The sequence below is a fragment of the Sminthopsis crassicaudata genome, chromosome 5, assembly GCF_048593235.1.
Source record: "Sminthopsis crassicaudata isolate SCR6 chromosome 5, ASM4859323v1, whole genome shotgun sequence".
Classification (NCBI taxonomy): domain Eukaryota; kingdom Metazoa; phylum Chordata; class Mammalia; order Dasyuromorphia; family Dasyuridae; genus Sminthopsis; species Sminthopsis crassicaudata.
Genome location: NC_133621.1, coordinates 177,083,815 through 177,099,819, shown reverse-complemented (window position 1 = coordinate 177,099,819; position 16,005 = coordinate 177,083,815). Strand labels below are relative to the sequence as shown.

General features: G+C 33.2%; 1 protein-coding gene across 1 annotated transcript in view; it reads right to left on the bottom strand.

Moving 5' to 3' along the window:
* The window catches only part of ST8SIA1 (ST8 alpha-N-acetyl-neuraminide alpha-2,8-sialyltransferase 1), a 92,633-nt gene extending 77,146 nt beyond the window's left edge, over window positions 1-15,487 (bottom strand). The window contains exon 1 of the mRNA XM_074268852.1: window positions 15,083-15,487. Within this exon, the coding sequence (XP_074124953.1) occupies window positions 15,083-15,333 (251 nt within the window). The 5' untranslated portion in view covers window positions 15,334-15,487. The remainder of the gene's footprint in view (window positions 1-15,082) is intronic.
* Window positions 15,488-16,005: the final 518 nt, after the last annotated feature.

Below are 16,005 nucleotides of genomic sequence, written 5' to 3'. Positions count from 1 at the left end.
TAAAGCAAGAGCCCCAGATCATTTTCAAATGACCCGACCATGCTGCCCTATATTTTATTCTTGAAGTTGATTTTCATCCATATTTAATCTTATTAGAATTATTAACAAATTTAATCTTATTACATTAAACCCAATGTTCTAATCTACCAAGATCTTGTTGCATCTGTCATACATAAAGTACAGAGTATCTGTAGAAATAAACAGTAGAAAAGTATAATAAAGCACTGGATTCTCAAGGAAACAAAAGAAAATGGCAGAGATGAGACAAAAAAGCAAAGCTGTAAGAAAATGATTAGAGAAAAAAATGAAATGGATGAATATTTATTCAAAAAAGTTTCCAGATCAAGAAAAAAAGGGCACATAACCTAATATCTGAAGAAAAAGTTGAGAAAACTACAGTTGAATTTTTTAAAAAGTTCCAGACAAATTTCAAAGTAAATTCTAATAGTTACTTAAAGAATAATTTACTTCTGTGCTATATGAACTTTAAATATGGACTATTTAAATATGGTCAGTATTGAAATTGACAATATACATAAACAATTTTGAATAGCAAAAATTAAAATTATAAGCATCTATAAGAAAATAATTCTTCAAATCACAAGTAATTTGAAAGACAAATTTGAACAACTATAAGGTTTCACCTCATGTGAAGAAAGTTGGCAAAAAAATGGAAGATAGAAACAGTGATAGTCAGGACAAATACTTTATTAGACTGTTGGTGTAGTTGCATATTAGTTCAAGGAAAGAAGGGAAAAAAATGCCCACTCTGAATGGAAGGTATGAGATAATGCAATAGATTATTATGCAATAAGAAATACATATGAAGAATTCAGAAAAACTTGCTAACATTTGGTTGAAATACTTCAGAGTGAAATAAGCAAAATCTATAAAAATATGACTAATGTAAAAGAAAAAATACTAAAAATCATCTGGTATTAAATCAATATAATGACTGACCTTTACAATAGAGAGTTTACTAACTATTGCAAGGAACTATCTATGTGGTAGACAAGACATATAGAAGAGATATACATGTTGACCGACATGTTTAATATAGCTGTTTTACTTAGATTTCTTTTTTTAAAGGGTTTGGGGGATAGTATTGGGTGATGCAAAAAGTATCAATAACACTTGAAAATTTGAAGTATGTAGATTTTCAAAAACTATGAAAAGCATCTTTACTAGGTAATTATACTGAAATATGTTCCAGTAAGTAAAGCCTCACTAAAGAAACATAAAAGAGAACAATTGATTAGGAGTGTAAATACAGAAGTAAATCTGGAGGCAATATGGAAGAACAGAAGCAAAAAAGCAATAACAGTAAAATAAAACATAATATTTATACAAGAAAAACATTTATATTGAAGAAAATATTCACTCAAATAATTGGAGTATTATAGGTCTCCCAGAAGAATATAAGTTTAAAAACCTGAACATTAAAACAAAAAAATGAGAAAACTTTGCAGAACTTATGAAAAATGGAATATTGTGCCAATTAAAAGTATCCATATATTTCCTCCAAGGAAAAAAAATCTCTACATTGAAAACTCCAAGACACAGTCACTTAATTTAACAATTCTAATGACAAGGAACAAATTGGGCAAATACAGCCAGGAAACTTTCACATATAAAGGAAAGGAAATTGGAATAACATAAAATCATTCTATGTCCATTATAAATTCAATTCACTTCACTCAATAAAGATTTATTACCATGTACTATGTATTCATGTACTCAGTGTGCTAAGCCTAAAGAGACAAAAGAAAGTCCCTGAGCTCAATGAGCTTACTAGAAGCCAAAAAAAAAAAAAAAATACTATGCAAAATGCAAGATTAATAGGAAACAATTAACAGAGGGAAGGCACAGGAATTAAGAAAGGTTGGGGAAGGCTTCCTGTAGAAGGTGGGATTTTAATTGGGACTTAAAGTCAGAGAGGTCTGTAAGAGGAATGAAGAGACAGCATTCCAGGTATGGGAGATAATCCAAGGATGCCCAGAGAAGAGAGATGAAATGCTTTGTGTGTTGAACAGCCAAGAGGCCAGTGTCACTTGAAAGAGAAGTATGTTTTGGGGAGTATGGTGTAATAACACTGGAAAAGTAGAAGGGGGTTATGTTATAAAGAGTTTTGAAGGCCAAACAGAGCATTGTGTATTTACACTTGGAAGCAATAGTAAAACACTAGAGTTTATTAAGTGTGAGATAGGAGAATGACATGATCAGATTGATTTTAGGAACATCATTTTAGTGGCTGAATGGAGAATGGATTGAAGTAGAGAGAGACTTAAGGTAAACAGATTTAACAGCAGACTATTGCAGTAATCAAGGCATGAGATGATGAGGGCCTGCACTACAGTGGTGACAGGAAATGTTCTGGAAGTGTTACAAAGGAAAATTCAACAGGACTTGGCAATAGCTTGGGAAGCTTTAAAAAAAAGAACAAATGTTAAAAATTGTTTTAACATGTAATGGGGGATAGATAGATGGATAGATGGATGGATGGATGGATGGATGGATGGATATCCATATCCTTTCATTATTTATCAATTAGGGAATAACTTACATTCTTATAAATTTTTAAAACTTCTTTATATATTTGAGATGTGAGACCTTTATTTGAGGAACTCTCTCTAAAATTTTCCTCCCAGTTTTCTTGTTTTCCTTCTGATCTTGTCTACATTGATTTTATTTGTACAGAAAATTTTCAATTTAATGTAATCAAAATTATCCATTTGACATCTCTTGTTTATTCATAAATCCTTCTAACCATAGTATAATAGATGATATATTCTTTTGGTTTTCCTATATCTCCCTAGGTCTATTCATTTTGAACTTATCTTGGAAAATAGTATAATATATTGTTCTATAGATATTGATTTACACCTAATTTTTGCCAGACTTTTTTTGCAGTTTTCCCAATAATTTTTACCAAATTAGTGTATTCTTATCCCCAAAATTTACATATTTACATTTATTAAGCAAAAGGTTTACTAATGTTTATTATATATCTATTCTGTTCCATTTATCCACCTTTCTATTTTTTAGTCAGTATAAGACAGTTTTGTTAATTACTGCCTTATGATATAGTTTAAGATTTGGTACTTCTAAAACTATTTTTAACATGTTTTCACTAAATCCTTTAACATTCTTGACATTTTGTTTCTCCAAATGAATTTTATTATTATTTCTTTCTGGCTTAACAAAATAATTTTGGTAGCTTAACTGGGATGGCAATGAATATGTAGATTTGGTACAATTGTGATTTTTTTTATTAAATAATATCCAGTTGTTTAAATCTGACTTTATTTATAAAATAACCATTTTATAGTTTTGTTCATTTAGTTCCTGGGTTTGTCTTGGCAGATATACTCCCAGGTTTTTTATACACTCTAAAATTATTTTAAATGGAATATCTCTTACTATCTCTTATGGGATTTTCTTTATGATACATAAAAATACTGATGATTTATATGGGTTTATTTTATATCCTTTGCTAAAAATTATTTATTGTTTCAACTAACTTTTTAGTTGAATCTCTAGAATTTTCCAAGTAAGCCATCATATCATCTGCAAAGAGAAATAGACTTATTTCCTCATTGCCCATTCTGATTTCTTCAATTTCTTTTTTTCCTCTTATTGCTATTGCTAGCAATTCTAATACAATACTGAGTAATATTGGTGATAATACTTCTGATCTTACTGAAGTTTTTAAATAAAATAATGAATTTATAAAAAATGCTTATTCAGACCATTTTTACTTCCTTTTTAAATATTTTTGTAGCTATTTTTTTGTTCTGTTTGCCTTTCACAACATGACTGCACATATGTAACATATATCAACTTATTGCTATCTTAGGGAAGAATAAGGGGAGAAAGGGAAGGAGAAAAAATCAGAACTCAAAATCTTGTTTAAAGAATGTCACAAAATGTCTTTATAAGTAAGTAGGTGGATTTTTTAACATTTTAATGAAAAATTAATTTATATTTATGATTTCAAGTATTTTAATAGGAACAATTGTTGCTTTGATCAAAAAAACTTTCTGCATTTATTGATGTCTTATGATTTTTATCACTTTTGCTATGGATATAATAAATTATATTAATAGTTTTCCTTACATTAAATCATCTCTGTTTTCCTGAAAAATATTTGTAGTTCTTTTTCATGTAGCCAAGAATAGGAATCTTAAGGGGTTCTCATAAGTGAGAGAATAAATAAACAACTTATCATATGTAAATGTGATGAAATATTATTATATTGAATTCTTATTGGCATAATAATCAACCGTGATTCTGTAAGACTTATGATGAAACATGTTACTCAGTTCCTATAATAGAGAAATGAAGGACTTAGAATGGAAAGTAAGACAAATATTTCTGAACATAACCAATATGGAAATTTGATTTGTTTGACTCTACATGTTTATGGATTTTATTTTTCTCACGTTCTCAGATAATAGAAGAAAGAGAATTGAGGTGGACATGTGAGAATGTGGATTTTGGTTGATCGAAACAAATAAAATATTTTTAAAATCATGATAGATATACAGAGAAGCTTTTGATAAGATACAATGTCCTTTAATTTTAAAAAATTCCAAATATAGGCATAGGACTTTTTTTTAATATAACAAGATGTATCTATCAAAAACTAAAATAAAGCATTAAATATAGTGAAGATACCCTTTAAATTTATCATTAAGTACATTAAGTCCAGGAGTATATATTTGACATAGAGTTGAGATACTAACAATATCAATAAGAAAAAGGAAACAAAAGCATAAAAGTAGGTAGAAAATATAAATATCTTATTTGCTTATGATATGATTATTGCAAAATATATAAAATACCCAATTATAAAATTGTATATAATACTGGATTATAAAATGCTAGGGAATAAGCAAAGACAATAAGAAAATTAATATCATCAAATCTAAACAAAAAAATCCCTCAAAATTAACAGTATTTGTATTCAATAATAACAAAATCCAAGAGGCAAGAATAAAGGAAATCTTTTTTCAAACTCCAAATACAAATCATATTAAGGGATCAATCTATCAAAGCACACAGAATACTTGTATAAATTAAACTGCAAAGTACTTCTTAAATTGCTACAGGAATATTCAATACTCATGGCTGAGCTGTATCACTATAATAATACCAAAGTTAATTTATAATTTCAATGCTAACTCAATTATATAAACAAAGAAATACTTTACAGGAATCAATCAAATAATGACAAAATTCATTTGGAATAATAAAAGATTTGGAATATGAAGGAAATAATGAAAAAAGGTAGGGTTAAAAGGGGAACAGCACTTCCAGATGGAAAACTATATTATAAAGCAACAATAATCAAAACCATCTGGTATTAATTAAAAATTGAGAGGTAAATCAATGAAATAATTAAACAAGGCAGAATTATTGGGAAAGGAGAACTAAACTCAATGTTCTATAACATTTTATATATTTTGTAACCATCATTACTTAAGAAAAATTCTCCTTTTGATTATTAATATACACAATATACAAATATTCATATACACAAATACAGAATGATGTAAATGGAAAGAATAACCACCAAAAATTTAAAATCAAATACTGCAAAATTAAAAGGGATCAAAAGAAAAGATATGGAAAATATCCACATCCCATTCCTTTGTAGAGATGGGAGGTCCAAAGAGGTCATAAATTGCATGTATTTTCATATTTCTTCCTTCCTTCCTTTTTTCTTAATTTTAAACATAAAAAGCACAGAAATAAAGTGGTCTCTTTTTTCAGCATGATGTTTTTTTTAAAAAAGGAAAAATGTTAAACCAAAAGGAGGTATTAATTGCCAAGAAGCAACACTAGAAGCTTTCCTAGTGAACACAATGATAAAACAACAATGATCTTCTCAATATTATTCGACATAGTCACAGAAATTCTAGCATTAAGTATAAGACAATAGGAAATTAAAGGTACAAGCATTTTCAAAGAGGAGATAAATTTATATCTGTTTTGTAGGTAATATGACAGTTTACTTATAAAAGACCAAAGCATAAGCAAGAAAATTGTCAGAACACCTAATAGCTTCAGTAATGTGACAGAATAATTAGCATGTAAATAGCATCTATTATGTGTCAAGCATTGTACTAAGCATTTTAGAGATATCTTTTGATCTTTGACAATATTAACAGGGAAGTAGGTGCTATTATTATCCCCAAGTTGCAATGGAGGAAACTGAGGCAGATTGTAGTAAAATTCTTTCCCAAGACCAGAAATCTAGAAAATGTCTGAGGCTAGATTTAAAATCATCTTCCTGACCCCCAGGCCCAGCACTCTATCCACTAGGCCACCCAGCATAAAACTCAAAATCCATAAAAATCATCATTTCTACCTATCAATAACAGAAAAAATAACATCACCAAAAAAATTAATGTTTTGAAAAATGCAGCATTGTTTCAGGGAGAAACATGAGATCTATCAAAATAATTATACAGCAACCTATTATGCACAACTTCTTATTCTTTTAAAATATAAAACAAAATTATCATGTAAATTTTTTTTCACCACCATCATCCAAATGATGGCTACCATTAGACTCAAAATGCACTCTTGGCAAGTAACTTATCTCTCTTTGTCTCAACTGTAAAATTAGAATTATAATTTCATCTACCTCCCAGGGTTGTTGTGAGGATCAAGATAGGATTTGTAGACATGGTTAGCACAGTGTCTTGCTAGTAGGTGCTATATAAATGGTTATTCCCTCCCCTCCCAACAGCGAAGGAAATAAGTAGGGAACATGGAAAACTAAAAGGTCATTTAGCTAGGATTTGTGTATTACCATAGAAAAGAACCCCATAATGGGTATTTCCAGATAAAAGTGGAAGTAGGGGAAAAAAGTCTGGTAGCAGAGACAAGTAAGTTTAGATTTTTATATAATTAGCTTTTTAGCTCTACATTTAATTTTACAAATTTTCTTAGTTAATAGCATTAAGAATTTTTAAGTCTTCTGTGATGAAATCACTTAACTCTTTTATCTTTATAACAGTGTATGAGTTTTAGAAAACTCACTTTTAAAAGAAATTATCTAGATTTGAACATTTCTAAATATACTAATCTCTTTACCTTAATCCTAGACTTTGATTTGCAAATGTCATTTTTTTTAATATCAGCTACTTCTAATTTCTGATTTTAAAATTGGTGATGAAACTTTAAGAGTAAATGGAACAGTGAAAAAAAATTAAATTATGACATTCATTAAGAATTTGGAGACATATTTAAGCTGGCTAGGCCTTTAGGTTTTAGAAATTAATTAACTTTTGTTTCTACAAAAAAAAATATTAGTCACATTATATGTCATTGAAAGACTACTGCTCTTAAAAAAAAGGCAAGAAATCAACATCTTTGTCTAGAGTAGCCTTTGTCAAGCTCCAGAGTAAACCTTCCACCTCTGTTATATGACTTTGTGTGGGACACTTACTCCATATGGGTCTCAATTGTCTCTTCTGTTAAATAAGGATAGTTATTCTTAATCTAACTAAAGGTATGACCTTTAGATCAGATGATTTCCAAAGTCAATTTCCAACTATATAATCTATGATTCTTTCACCATCTCAAATTCTAGAACATCCATACTCTAAAATATAAAATAGTATGCAAAATTGATCTCAATTCATTAATAAAGTTTCTAAGCAACATGGTTTAATACCAACTTGATTGTAATGTTAATATTTAATTATATGGTTAATAATAATAACAGTTGATATTAAATTTAAAAATGGAACCTCTTGTCTTGCAGAGAGTATCATTCTGCTCTCTTCCCATAGGGTGAAGGTGGCTCTGGATTCTCAAAGGCTATGTCAAACGTATACAAATTCTGGGCAGGTTCCATCATCCTAGAAAGATTTACAGGACAGACTTGGAAAAAGACTGTATATGTTTGCCGTGGACTAGCCTACCTAAGAATAGATAATTCCACTGGGAGGTAGAGCCAGGATGATGGAATAAAGGTAGGAACACCTCTCTTCTGAACTGCTCCATATTCTTTTAAATAATGACTAAAACTCTGGAGCACCAGAACACAAAAACATCAGAACACCCTGAAAAAACATTTTCCAGTCAAAGACAACTTAGAAGATTAATAGAGGTCAAAGGATATGAACAGACAATTCTCAGATGAAGAAATTGAAACTATATCCACTCATATGAAAGAGTGTTCCAAATCACTACTGATCAGAGAAATGCAAATTAAGACAACTCTGAGATACCACTACACACCTGTCAGATTGGCTAAGATGACAGGAACAAATAATGATGAATGTTGGAGGGGATGTGGGAAAACTGGGACACTGATGCATTGTTGGTGGAGTTGTGAAAGAATCCAACTATTCTGGAGAGCAATTTGGAACTATGCCCAAAAAGTTATCAAACTGTGCATACCCTTTGACCCAGCAGTACTACTACTGGGCTTATATCCCAAAGAAATACTAAAGAGCGGAAAGAGACCTGTATGTGCCAAAATGTTTGTGGCAGCTCTTTTTGTTGTAGCTAGAAACTGGAAGTTGAATGGATGTCCATCAGTTGGAGAATGGTTGGGTAAATTATGGTATATGAAGGTTATGGAATATTATTGCTCTGTAAGAAATGACCAGCAGGAGGAATACAGAGAGGCTTGGAGAGACTTACATCAACAGATTCTGAGTGAAATGAGCAGAACCAGAAGATCACTGTACACTTCAACAACAATACTGTATGAGGATGTATTCTGGCAGAAGTGGAAATCTTCAACATAAAGAAGAGCCAACTCACTTCCAGTAGATCAATGATGGACAGAGGTAGCTACACCCAGAGAAGAAACACTGGGAAGTGAATGTAAATTGTTAGTACTAATATCTGTCTGCCCAGGTTACTTGTACCTTCGGAATCTAATGCTTATTGTGCAACAAGAAAACGGTATTTACACACATGTATTGTATCTCAGTTATATTGTAACACATGTAAAATGTATGGGATTGCCTGTCATCGGGGGGAGGGAGTAAAAGGAGGGGGGGGATAATTTGGAAAAATGAATACAAGGGATAATATTATAAATATATATATATATATATATATAATAAATAAAAATAAATAAATATCTATTGAGTTTAATGTAAAAAAAAAGAAGAAGATTAATAGAAAAAAAATCTGTGACATCAGGGTGGGAGTCCAACAAGCAGTCCTGGAGCAGGCCGAGCCAGCACAGACTCAGACCCAGACCCAACCCCAGACCCAATTCTAGCCCCACACCAGTAAATCAAGAATGGCTCTGGGGACCTTGGAAACAGCAGCAGTACTGGTGGCTTCCAGATCTTTCAATCTAGAGATACCAATGAGGAATTGGAATGGAAATCCAGCATACAAACCCAGCAGCCTCAGCCCCTGCCTGGGCCCCACTCCTAGCTCTGGCCCCACACCTCAAAGCAGAACTCTGTTGCTTTAGCACACTAAATTTTATAGCTGCAGTGGAGCACATACTCCTAACAGCTTCAGGGGAGAAAAGGAGGCTTTGATAAGGTCCCTAGAATAATCTTTGAAAATAGCTGTACAAAACTCTTGAAACTTAGGATAAAGCACTCTCCATCCTGGAAACATCTATTTTAACAAAAAGTTAAAAGCTGAGTAATAGACTAAGAAAATATGCAGATAGAAGAAAATGTTTCTGACCATAGAAAGTTACTATGATAACAAGGATGATCAAGCACACTCAGAAGAAGATAACAAAGTCAAAACTCCTACATCCAAAGCTTCTAATAAATATAAGAATTAATTTCAGACTATGAAAGAACCCAAAAAGGAGTTTGAAAATCAAGTAAGAGAGATATAGGAAAATTTAGGAAAAGAATTGAGAATGGTCCAAAAGATAATACAAAAGGCTAGTGAGGAGAAGAATATCTTAAAAAGCAAAATTGGCCAAAGTGAAAGGTAGTACATAATTCCTCTTGAAGAAAATAATTCTTTAAAAGTTATAATTGAGCAAGTGGAAGCTAATTACCTTATGAGAAATCAAGATATAATAAAGCACAACAAAAAAATTTAAAAAATAGAAAAAAAATTTGAAATCTCATTATAAAAACAACTGATCTGGAAAAAGATTCAAGAGAGATTATTTTTAAATTATTATTGGTCTACCTGAAAGTCACAATCAAAAACAGAGCTTGAGCATCATCATTTAAGAAATTATCAAGGAAAGCTATCCTGATATTCTAGAACTAGAGGGTAAAATAGAAATTTTAAAAATACACCAATCACCTCCTAAAAGAGATACCAAAATGAAAATTCCCAGGAATATTATAGCCAAATTCTGAAACTCCCAAATCAAGGAGAAAATACTGCAAGCATCCAGGAAGAAACAATTCAAATATAGTGGAGCCATAGTCAGGATAACATAAGATTTAGCAGCTGCTACATTAAATTATCAGAGAGCTTAGAATATGATATTCTTGAGAGCAATGGAGCAATTTTCAACCAAGAATTACTCACCCAGCAAAAATAAATAATATCTTTCAAGGGAAAGATGGATATTCAATGAAATAGAGGATTTTCACCATTCATGATAAAAATACCAGAACTGAATAGAAAATCTGATTTTCAAATACAAGACTCGGGAGAAGCATAAGGAGGTTAATCTAGAAAGTAATTTCATAAAGGTTCATCTATTTACATTGCTACATGGGAGAATGTTATTTGTAATTCATTAGAAGTTTCTCATTATTATGGTAGTTAGAAGGAGGGCAAAAGTCAGAGGGCACAGGTTTGAGTTGAATATGAAGGAATAATATTGGAAAAAAAAAGATGAAATTAAGGGATGAGAGAGGAATGTGCTGGGAGAATGTTACTGATCTTACTTTTTCAAGCATTGTGATAGGTACTGGGGTTAAAAAAAATTAAACAGACACTGCTATGAAAGAGCTTACATTCTCCTGGGAGAAAGTAACAAGTACACAAGATACAAGTATGAATATATGTGACATAAATACAAAGTAATTTTGGAAAGGGATACTAACAATTAAGGGAATCAGGAAAGACCTCTTCTAGGATATTAACATGAGTTGAAGTTTGATATGATATCGAAATTACAAGAAGAGCTAAAGAAAAATTATCAGGCAAGAAATAGAGGCCAGTCCATTCAAGGGACCTGAGTTGGGACATAGTATGTGTCATACAGTGCTTAAATCACAGTTATAATATAAATGGAAAAAAGGAGAAAAATGAGATATTATAGAGTTAGAATTAACAAGGGTTTGGGAACTGATTGGATATGAAGGGGACGCAAGTAAAAGTGAGAAGTAAAAGATGGTTCTTCTCATGAATTAGGTTACTGGAAGGATGGAGATACCCTTGACAAAAATGGGGAAGTTAGAAGGAGGAGTGGGTTAATTATATGGTAGGAAGGGAGAGTCAGTGCTTTAGTTTTACCATAGTTTCATAATGTCCATGTTAAGAAAAAAGCAAGGATGGCCCCCCAAATTTTAGAAAGTATTTTATAATTATAATATAATACTAGCAAAGATGTGGAGGAGTCATGAAAAATGGGAAAACACAGATTCATTGCAACTGTATCTTTGGAAGGAATATCCACATTTATGAGAACAGATTCACTGGAGTACTAGAGTAGAAAAACACGATACAAGCTTTCCTTTAGATACATGCCCGTTCCTTTTAATTCATTCAACATCAACTTCTCTTAACACTGCTTTTTTCTATTTCCCTTGTCTTAGCTTTCACAAAGGCTGCAATGGGAAGAAGTAAAAAACCTAGTATCTACTCTTTTCTGGTGACCAGCTTCTTCTAAGTAGTGAGCAGAAAATATGGTCTAGTATGAGTTAAAAGGGTTGTAACCTGCAAGTTAAAGAAGTAACACCAATGAAATAACATATCCTCAAAATAATGAAATATTGAAACAAAAAATTTTTGTAGGTTATCACAGGCAAACAATTACCTCCCAAAAATAAGAAAGCAAAATAAATTAGTAAATTGAACAACCTAGTTTGGTAACATTGAATAGTAGTCTACAATAAGATAAACCTGAAGAATCTTTGCCTTGACGTGGGAAGGACAATCTTAAAATTAATTTATATTATTAAATACATATAGCAAAAAATATATATTATAAGATAATTATGTAGTATTTTGGTGACATATCTTTACCAAATGAATATCAACTACTTGCAAAAAAGTATAAATATACAGTATATCTTTCTCTTCCATTGTGTATCAATATGATAAACATTGTATAAACACACAAGTGTGAAGAACACAAAATTCTCAATTTAAATAGAAGTCAATTATCCATGATTCCTCTCTCTCTCTTGCATTCTACACTTCTATACACATTCTCTCTCTCTCTCTCTCTCTCTCTCTCTCTCTCTCTCTCTCTCTCTCTCTCTCTCTCTCTCTCTCTCCTCTCTCCCCCAGCTCTATTACACTTTGTCTTCCATTTAGAAAAAAATCTGCTCAAACTTTACAATAATCAATTCCAGTATTAAAAGCAATCAAATAAATAAAATATTTTTGTTTTTTGTTGTTAAACAGTGAGATTTTTTAATACTGATAACTCAATAATATGCTTTTTAAAAATTTTATTTTAAATAATGTCACTCCTTTTAGATCTCCTTTACACATTTCTCCAAACTTGGTTAGTATATGCCTTCCAAATCACATTCTATCTAGCCAAGTCATAATTAGTCAAGTATTTTCACTTCAACTGTAACATATATATGGAATTACACATTATATTTTTATAGTTACTAACTCTCTGAATGAATGTTTTTCTGAAAGTAGCTACTGCAATACGAATTTTAATAACTCTCTACGTATAAACAAACATAACCAAAGATAGTCTGGGGTCATGGAAGAACAAATGTTCATCAGAAAAGACCAGCCCATGTTTTACCAATGTTTGCCATACTTTATTACCTTTTCAAACTTCAGTGGTTTTTTATTTGTCTCTATGATCAAATATAAGGTCCTTTTTGGAGCATTTAAAGCTCTTCATGACCCCACTCCTTTTTACCTGTTCAATATGCTTTACTCCCTTCTATATCCTCTTTGATTCAGACAAGTCCAGTGCCCTGGACTTGTGTATCTAATTCTACCTCCATGCCTTTTGTCCAAGCTATTTTCCATGTCTGGAATACTTTCGCTACTTATTTCTACCTCTTAGTTTCCCAGTCTACATTCAAGATTCAGCTCAAATCTCACCTTCTGCTGGAGGCCTTTCCCTGTCCCTCAGGGGCTTTCCTGTCCATAGTGTCTTTCTTCTGAAATTACCTTTCATCTATCATGTAGATGTTTCATATGTGTATATGTGTATATATATATGTATATATATATATATATTGAACACACATAAATATATAAATATATATAGCCTATTTTCATGCTTGTCTTTTCAATTACTCTGTGAGATCTCCTTGAGGGCAAAGGCAGTTTCTGCCTTTGTGTGCTTCCTCATTAAATAGCACAATACCTTCCAGATAGTAAGCTTTTAATAATGCTTCTTGACTGATTGCTGATAATCTACAAAAGTTATTTTCTGTTTCTTCTTCTGAATTAAGAAATGGCTTTTTAAAGCAAAACAGTAGAAATTATTAACCAATTTCTTATTATCAGTTGAAACCAAAAAAAAAAAAAAAAAAGAATCTGCTACTGAGAGCTGCCGTTTATGAATTTGTAGGTTACAAGTTTTTCTATTGAAATCATTAAAATATTGAAAGTCTTACAAATTCTTAAATAGATTTGGGGAAGAGTAATATTCCTTTTGAACATTATTTCATTATTCTTTCTCTACTCCTCAAGAAAAAGTCCTTTGCATTTTATGCTGCTTTACCTTCACATAAATCGTCTGCTATGTTTCTGACCTTCATACTTAGAGACCAAGAGTCATAGTAGACCAGAGTAAGGCTAGGGGCAAAAATGTCAATGTTCCTAAATGCATAATGTGAAAGAATTTTAAAGTGCTACATGCAAATAAGAGCAAATTATCCAGATTATACATTTTATTGAAATGTACATATCTAGTCCCCGCCCCCCCCCCCTCCCCAAAGCTACTACTATAGTAATAGAGCTTTGACTTCAGCATTAATTTCTTCCTGATCCCTTGGAGAAGATGAAGTGATCACAGTCTGTTGCTTAGTCCAACTCTATGGTCTTGCCTACCAACAACCTAAACCACATGAACAGCATCTCTTTTATTGGACTCTTTCAATGTCTCTTAATCAATTTAAAGTGGAATTACTATAGTGGTTAGGAAACTGAAATTTAACTGCTTCTCATCCTTGAATTTCTTCTCTACCTTTCTGAAGAGTGAGACCCCTACCAAATGAAATATTTTTTTTTCTTTTTAGAAAGATTGTCTGTGGGGCTAATAAAATGCTTGGGGTGGTAGGGGAAACAGGGACTGCTGGTATCAAGAAATCATGTCTGGAGGATCTGGCTATCTGATTCTTTGAAGAAGGCTTCAATTGCCGAAGCTTCTTTCAATGCCCACTTCCATCATCTTTTCATTTTTCTCTGTTTCTGCCAAAAGGGCATGATCCTGACCTCAGGAAAACATTCCATCCTTCTGATCCTCAAAAGATACAACATTCAAGAGGCAGGAACTCCTCTTTCATAACAACTTTACAGGACAAGTTACTCAGGCCTCTCCACTGTACCAAGAAAGGAGAGACAATGCAGCCTCTTTACGCTTGACTTTGGGAAGAAATCTCTAAATGATGATGATGGTGATGGTGGTAGGGGTGGGGGTGATGATGAGGATGAACACCTGACAATAAATATTGAGGAATTCCCTATATAAAATGTGTCCTTGAAGATGTTTACTGGTAAGAGGTGGGAAGTAGATAAGGGGCCAAGGTCACAAAGTCTTAGGGAAAGGCTTGTGGTTGTGTACTATGAGGTGAGAGATTGGAGGGGGAGGGGAGGCAACAGAAGACTAAGGAAGATTGAAGAGAGTGATTTCCCAAGAAGGGATGTACAACGTAGGCAGAGCCTCCTTGAAAAGCAGTAGTAGGCGCCTGCGGTCCTCTGTGTGCCAGAGAGAAAGAGGAGAAAGGAAGCTGGGTACCTGAAGTCTCTAGCTGCAGTCTGGTTTCTCCTCCATGCTTTGCCCTGCTGCAGCACCCCGTTCACAATCTCCTTCTCGTTGGGCAGCCGGTACACTGGGAAGACGTAGAGCCAGCAGAGAACAAAGACGCCCAAAGCACTAGCTCCCATTGGCAGCCGAGTACGGGGGCACTTACACGCCAGTATTGCCATAGTCCCTTTCCAAGTCCGTCTCCGGGCCCGGCTGCTGTCCCTTATGCTTAGCGCGATCATGGTGTTGCAGTGGTCTGAGCTGCAGCGAAGAGCTTGAACTGAAATCAAAGCGCTCCCATGTAATGTATCTCTCTCTCTCTCTCTCTCTCTCTCTCTCTCTCTCTCTCTCTCTCTCTCTCTCTCTCTCTCTCTCTCTCTCTCTCTCTTTCTTTCTCTCTCCCTCCCCACCCCCCTTTCCCCTTCTCTCCTCTCTCCCCCTCTACTCTCCTTTCTCTCTTCCTCCCTCCTCCTCCTCTGTCTCTGTGTCTGTCGTTGTCTGTCTCTGTCTGTCTGTCTGTCTCTGTCTCTCTGTCTCTCGCTCTCTCTGTCTCTCTGTCTCTCTCTCGTTCTTCTCTCCCTTTCTCCTTCTCTCACGGACACACACCACAAACCACAAAATATTTGTCTTCTGCCGTTGCTGTTGGTGCAAAGGCTTTTAATTTGCAACTTTCAAATAAATTATTTCCCTCCTTTTAGCGAAAGTAGCAGAAGAGCAAGCCATCAGCTATGGCCATTGTAGCTTCCCCTGGAGAAAAAAGGGGCTCCCTTCTCCCTCCAGAAGTCAGGAGATGCAGGGACCGCGGGTCTTCCCAGTTGACTGTACTGCATCACGACCGTTGTCTGGGTTGGTACAGGCGAAAGGCTCTTTTCCTCAGTTACTTGCTTCCTCAGCTTCTCCCCCGCCACTTTCCC